Here is a 7,702-nt window from a genome sequence, read left to right as displayed (position 1 = left end):
CCGCTTTAAGGCTAACGGATAAGTGGTCTCTCTACCTCCATCTCTCTCACCCCATTTTCTTTCTCTCTCTTCCTCCCTCTATCCCCATCTCCATTCCTACTTCTATCTTTATTTTACTTTGTGTGCATGATGTACATACAAATATGTGTGTGCATGCATGTGTGCAAGAGAGAGACAGAGACAAAGAGACAGGGAGACAGAGAGAGACAGAGAAAGGGAGAGAGAGAGTAGGAGAGGGAGGGAGAGAGAGAAAACAGTATGTATGTATAGGGGAGGTCTTAGCGCATCTCCCTCTTTATTATGTCTTCTGACACTAAACCTCTAGCTATGTTGCCCACTCAGAAGTCTTGGCAATCTCCCTGCCCTTCCTGCTATAACAATAAGCTTACAGGCATGACTTGACTCCTTTTTTTAAAAAAATTGAACAACTTTATTTTTAAAAACAGATGAATGTACAGATTTCAAAAGCATTTTGCATTAAATTATTTGAATATATTTTTGTCATGACTTGATATTTTTAAAGGTTTGATAAGATACATTGAAAACTTACTACTTACAATGAGCATAAAATGAATATGAAACAAAATGTAACATGGAAATAGTCAAATTTTTCATTGTGTGTAAAATTAAAAATATTTAAATACCAAGACTGTCACAAGGCTGTATTTTTAGCTCTTGAATTATTAATGATTTAAGGTCTAGGTATACCACACTCTGAGAGGGTGCTATACACTTACTCATTTTTTTCTAAGAAAAACTGAGGCTTTCACATTTTGGCTTTCCTTCTTTTTGAGCTGCCTTCCTTCTTTTTGACCTTATATGCTCTGAGAGTTGTTTGTTGGGTATTCAGAGCATTTTGAGGCTCGTATCCAATTATCATTGACTGCATATCATGTCTGATCTTTTGTGACTGGCTTACCTCACTCAGGATGAGCTTTGCACAAGGAGATAAGAGAGGATCTGCATTCTTCTGCATGCTGACTGCCAGTTGAACCAACACCATTTGTTGAAGAGGTTGTCCTTTCTCCATTGAATGTTTTTAGCTCCATTGTCAAAGATCAAGTGACCCTATTTGTGAGGGTTCATTTCTAGATCTTCAGTTCTGTTCTATTGATCTACCTGCTTATCTCTGTACTAATACCATGCAGTTTTAAACACAATTACCTTGTAATATAGCTTGAGTTCAGGGATGGTGATTCCCACAGATGTTTTCTTGTTGTTGAGGATAAATTTTGACATTCTAGGTTTTTTGTTATTCCAGATGAATTTTCAAATTGCTCTTTCCAACTCTATGAAGAATTGAGTTGTAATTTTGATGGGAATTGCATTGAATCTGTAGATTTCATTTGGTGTAAAATGGCCATTTTTACAATGTTGATCCTTCCAATCCATGAGCATGGGAAATCTTTTTATCTTCTGATATCTTCTTTAATTTCCTTCTTCAGAGATTTGAAGTTCTTGTCATACAGGTTCTTCACTTGATTAAAGTCACACCAAGGTATTTCATATTGTTTGTGACTATTGTGAAGCGTATCTTTTTCACAATTTCTTTCTCAGCATAATTAATCTTTGAGTAGAGAAAGGCTACTAATTTGCTTGGGTTAATTTTTATATCCAGCCACTTTGCTGAAGTTATTTCTCAGCTGTAAAAATTCTCTGGTGGAATTTTGGGGGTCACATAATTATACTATTATGTCATCTGCAAATAGTGATATTTTGACTTCTTTGTTTCTGATGTGTATCCCTTTGACTTCTTTTGTTGTCTAAATTCTCTGGCCAGAACATCCAGTACTATATTGAATATGTAGCGAGACAGTGGGTAGTTTTGTCTAGTCCCTGATTTTAGTGGGATTGCTTCAAGTTTCTCAATGTTTAGTTTGATGTTGGCAACTAGTTTGCTGTATATTGCTTTTACTATGTTAATGTATAGGCCTTGAATTCCTGCTCTTTCCAAAACTTTTAAAATAGAGAGGTGTTGGATTTTGTCAAATGCTTTCTCAGCATCTAATGAGATGATCATATGGTTTTTTTTTCTTTGAATCTGTTTATATGGTGCTTTACATTGATGAATTTCCATATATTAAACCATCCTTGTATCCCAGGAGTGAAGCCTACTTGATCATGGTGAATGGTCATTTTGATGTGTTCTTGGATTCGGTTTGCAAGAATTTTATCGAATATTTTTGCATCAATTTTTATGAGAGAGATTGGTCTTAAGTTCTCTTTCCTTGTAAGGTCTTTGGGTGGTTTAGGAACAAGAGTAATTGTGTCTTTGAAGAATGAGTTGGGTAGTATTTCCTCTGTCTCTATTTTGTGGAATAGCTTGGAGAGTGTTGGTCTTAGGTCTTCTATGAAGGTCTGATAAAATTCTGCCCTGAACCCATCTGGTTCTGGGCTTTTTTTGTTTGGAAGGCTTTTGATGACTGCCTCTATTTCTTTAGGTTTTATGGGATTATTTAGATGGTTTACCTGGTCCTCGTTTAACTTTGATATCTGGTATCTGTCTAGAAATTTGTCCATTTCTTCTAGATTTTCTAGTTTTGTTGTGTATAGGCTTTTGTAGTAGGATCTAATGTTTTCTTGAATTTCTCCAGTTTCTGTTGTTATGTCTCCCTTTTCTTTTCTGATTTTGTTAATTTGGATACTCTTTCTGTATCCTCTTGTTAGTCTGGCTAAGGGTTTATCAATCTTGTTGATTTTCTCAAAGAACCAACTTCTGACTTTGTTTATTTTTTGTAAGGTTCCTTTTGTTTCTATTTGGTTGCTTCCATGTGTATGTGAGCTTTTTGTTCTATTTGTTTTTATTAAAGACCAGCCTTAGTCCATGGTGATCTGATAGAATACATAGGAGTATTTCAATCTTCCTTTACCTGTTGAGGCTTGTTTTGTGAGTGACTATATGGTCAATTTGAAATGGTGCTGTGTGGTGCTGAGAATTTATATTCTTTTGTCTTCAGATAAAATGTTCTGTAGATGTCTGTTGATTCAAAATGGTTCATAACCTCTGCTAGTTTTGCTGTGTGACCTAACTACTTTTAATATATATAGGCCATGGTACCTGAATCTGGATCTCCAGGTTAATATAGCAAGAATTTTTATTAAAAAAGCCATATTCCAAGCCCTAAAATGAGTGCCTTTGTTTGACTATTTGCTTCAATCATATTGGCCTGTTTACATGAAGGCTCAAACCACAGGACCAAGAAACCAGAGACTATAGGCTCAAAAACAACATTTCCTTCTTTTAAAAAGTTGACTATCTCAGACATTCTGTTTTATTTAAAGAAAGTTTATAAACATACCATCAGGACAATCTGATGTATTTGCATACTTTAAAATTTTTGCTTTTACCTCATCTCTTTCATTTTATTGTAAGAATTTTGTGTGTCTTTATTTCTCACCATTATCTAGTGTCTGAACTTATTCCATATTCAGGGTTTTTTTTAATTCCTTGAGTGTATCAAAATGTTTCCATTCTTTATTGGTTATTTACATTTCAGGTGTTATCTCCTCCCCTCCCAATCCAATTTCCCCTCCCCCTCCCCTGGCTTCCATGAAGGTGCTCCCTCTTCCAACCTCCCTCTCCACCTTAGACCTTAGCATTCCCTTACACTGGGAAAACATACCTTCACTTGACTAAAGGTCTCTTCTCTCATTAATGCCAGACAATGCTATCCTCTGCTGCATATGCAACTTGAGCCATGGGTCTTTCCATGTGTACTCATTGGTTGGTGTTTGAGTCTGTGGGAGCTCTGAAGGGTTTTATTGGTTGATAATGTTGTTTTTCCCATGCAGTTGCAAACCCTTTTGTATTCTTCAGTCCTTTCTCTAACTCCTTCACCGGATCCCTGTGTTCAGTCTGACGGTTAGCTGCATAAATCCTCCTCTATATCAGTATGACTCTGGCAGAACCTCTGATGAGGCATCCATATCTGGTACATGACAGTAAGCACTTCTTAGCCTCAGCAGTAGTGCTTGGTTATGGTGGCTGCATATGGGATGGATCCCCAGGTAAGGCAGTCTCTGATCAATCTTTTCTTCAATCCCTGCTCCTCTCTTTGTCCCTGTATTTCCTCCTGTGAATGTTTTGTTCTTCCTTCTAAGAAGGACTGAAGCATCCACACTCTGGCCTTCTCTCTTTTTGAAGTTCATAAGGTCTATAAATTGTTTCTTGGGTATTCCAAGCTTTTTGGGCTAGTATCTGCTTATCAGTGAGTGTATACCATGTATGTTCTTTTGTGACTGGGTTGCCTCACTCAGGATGAGAGCTTCTAGTTTCATCTACTTGCCTAGAAATTTGATAAAGTTGTTTCTAATAGCTAAGTAATGCTTCATTGTATAAATATGCCACAATTTATGTATACATTCCTTTGTTGAAGAAGAACATCTGGGTTCTTTCCAGCTTCTGACTATTATAAGTAAGGTTGCTATGAACATGGTTGAGCATGTGTTCTTGTTATATGTTGGAGCATCTTTTCAGTATATGCCCAGGAGTGGTATACCTGGGTTCTTTCTACCTCACACCAGTCAGAATGGCTAAGATAAAAAACTCAGGTGACAGCAGATGCTGGCAAGCATGTGGAGAAATAGAAACACTCCTCCATTGTTGGTGGAACTGCAAGCTGGTACAACCACTCTGAAAATTATTCTGGTGGTTCCTCAGAAAATTGGACATACTAGTACCTGAGGACCCAGCTATACTACTCCTGGGCATACATCAAAGTGTTACTAATTCAGGTTACTAATTCAGGTTTTTATTTATGATTGTTTTATTTGATTAAAATATAATTACGTCACTCTTACCTCTAATCTTTTCTTCACCTCCTCTCATGACCCCACTACATTCCCTCTCAATGGCTTGTTTTCTATTGGGTGTATGTGTATGTGTTCACACACACAACCTGATGAGCTTGTTAATTACTAAATGCATATACTTATATGTATATAATTTTAAGAGTGAACATTTGAAATTGGAAAATCAGGTATTTGCTTTCCTGTCATACTTACAAAACGTAGAAACTCTCCAGTCCTCTGAATTTTACAACCTTTCTTCCATATCCCCTAGGTATGTATCTTTAAATATGTAGAAATAGATGTATCTGGGCAGCCATACATGGCTGTTCTCTGCACTTTGCTCAGTTAAAGCCTTCCGTGATAGTTCCTCTATCTATTTCAAAAATAAGCTTCTTTAGTGGAGAGTAACAGCTACACTTATCTGTGCCACTGCTCCAGGTGTGTATGTTAAAGAGTCCATGATGGAGAAAAGTCTATAATCAAGAGTGTCAAAAATGGTGGGAGAGGGCCAGGAGAACATCTCGATCCTAAAGTTCACTGAATGCATGTACTTTGACCAGAGATTATATGACATGGGCATTAGTAACCGAAGATAGTATTTCCTCAGGGTATTCATATAAAATAGAGAAATAAATTGTGTGCCTCTATATGTCTGAACTTTTAGGGTCACTTAATATTGTTTGACTAAGTTGCATGGCCAAAAACCTGTTGGATGGAGAATTCATAGGTTCCGTAGAAGAACCTACTGCTGTTGTTTTGTTAAGTGAACATCAAATTTTCATTTGAATATTTACTTGTATATCTATAAATCAATGAAGTTGCTTATTCCTATCAGAGAAATTTCTTTTTCCCCCCAGTGGACAAGGGATGAAATAAAATCATAACTGGACAAAGTGTAAAGAATAAGTGTCTGCAGAGTTCTCAGCCCTAAATGAGATTCTACGGCACAGGACTCACTACTAAGCTCAGGGAGCACCCCAGAAGAGAAAACAGGAAGGAACGCTGTAAAATAGTAGCTTCCAAACATGACTAATCCAGAGAACGAATGAACTCACAGTAGTTAAAGTGGCCTTCACATAACCTGCACAAGGTCAAATCAGACAACATGCCGGCACGAGGAGGGAGGAATAGTACGGCTTCATCTCTAGCTGAGGAGTCATTTGCAGTTGATGGTTGATGAGAAGAGTTTTCCATAAGAAATTGTCCCTGGTAAATTAACCATGTGCCTCACACCCAAAAATATATGGGTACCTCTAAAAGGGAACAGAGATTCAAGATGCAAGTGAAAAAAGAAGAAGAAAGGAGGTAGGAAGAATTGATTTCAAGTTACTGATAGATGACTGAGGCTTCAAATCTCATTTTCTCTCCACCCTGTCTCTCTATTTCCCTCACCCCTCTTTTTTTTTTTTTTTTTTTTTTTTTTTTTTTTTTTTTTTTTTTTTTTTTTTTTTTGTAGGCATAGAAAACAATGGAACCAGTAAATGACACTCAACTTTCAGAATTCTTTCTTCTGGGATTTTCAGAGAATCAACCTCAAATTCAGCCTCTCATATTTGGATTGTTCCTCTCCATGTATCTAGTGACTGTCACTGGGAACCTGCTCATCATTATGGCCATCATTGTTGACTCCCATCTGCACACACCCATGTACATCTTCCTCTCTAACCTGTCCTTTGTGGACATCTGCTTCACATCTACCACTGTCCCACAGATGCTGGTGAACATTCACACACAGAGCAAGGTCATCACCTATGCAAACTGCATCACCCAGATGTACTTCTTACTGCTCTTTTCAGGGTTAGACATTTTTCTGCTGACTGTGATGGCGTATGATCGCTATGTGGCCATCTGTCACCCCCTGCATTATATGATTATCATGAACACAAGACGCTGTGGATTGCTGATTCTTGCATGCTGGATTGTAGGTGTCTTGAATTCTTTATTACACAGTTTTTTGGCGTTACGGCTGTCATTCTGCACAAACTTAGAAATCCCTCATTTTTTCTGTGAACTTAATCAAGTTGTACACCAGGCCTGTTCTGATACCTTTCTTAATGACATGGTAATATACATTACAGCCATGCTACTGGCCATTCTTCCTCTGTCTGGCATCCTCTACTCTTACTCCAAGATAGTGACCTCCATACGTGCAATCTCCTCCGCTCAGGGGAAGTACAAAGCATTCTCCACCTGTGCCTCTCACCTCTCAGTTGTGTCCTTATTTTACTGCACTCTCCTGGGAGTGTACCTCAGCTCTGCTGTGACCCAAAATGCACACGCCACTGCAATGGCATCATTGATGTACACTGTGGTCACCCCTATGCTGAACCCATTCATCTATAGTCTGAGGAACAAAGACATAAAAACAGCTCTGAAAATCCTATTAGGAAGTGTAACTAGAAGCAGACCAATGGATTCACCTTCATAAAGTGTCAGTGTTAGTAGTAGTTAATGTTTTGATTATCCACTGCAGTCCATTGATTAGACTGAATATAAAGAATTTAGTCATTTATCTCCTACAATTCTATTTTTTATATCACCTTTCTCATATAATTCAAGTTCTTCCTTTGCATTCCTTTTGTTATCTGTAACCCATTTTCATTTCTTACTTTCTCCACATATCCCCATCCTTAGATAAGAAGTTCTGTTAATTGCTGCTTCATTTAAAGAATGACTGAGACATCAAAAAAATAAATTTATTTTGAAAAAATATGTAGAGATCGTTTTCTTCACTAAAGAAATATACTTTTGTTGTTTATATTATTTATTTACATTCTAAATGTTGTTCAACTTATCAGTTTCCCCTCTGAAAACCCCCCATCCCATCCTGTCTTCCCCTTGCCTCTAGGAGGGTGCTCCACCCCACCCTACCCACTCTGTCCTGCCTCACTGCTCTAGCATCCCATTATAC

The 7,702-nt window shown here is 37.6% G+C and overlaps 1 protein-coding gene across 1 annotated transcript; it reads left to right on the top strand.

Annotated features, from left to right (window-relative positions):
- Positions 1-6,259: 6,259 nt before the first annotated feature.
- LOC308435060 (olfactory receptor 7A17-like) lies at positions 6,260-7,219 on the top strand (the record flags this gene model as incomplete). The annotated part of the gene is made up of 1 exon (XM_080935605.1): positions 6,260-7,219. The coding sequence occupies one exon, from the start codon at positions 6,260-6,262 to the stop codon at positions 7,217-7,219; it is 960 nt and encodes a 319-aa protein (XP_080791731.1).
- Between the last annotated feature and the right edge of the window lie 483 nt (positions 7,220-7,702).

Source organism: Micromys minutus (genome assembly GCF_963924665.1).
Source record: "Micromys minutus genome assembly, chromosome: 22".
Taxonomy (NCBI): Eukaryota; Metazoa; Chordata; class Mammalia; order Rodentia; family Muridae; genus Micromys; species Micromys minutus.
This window is presented reverse-complemented; position numbering and strand designations above follow the sequence as displayed.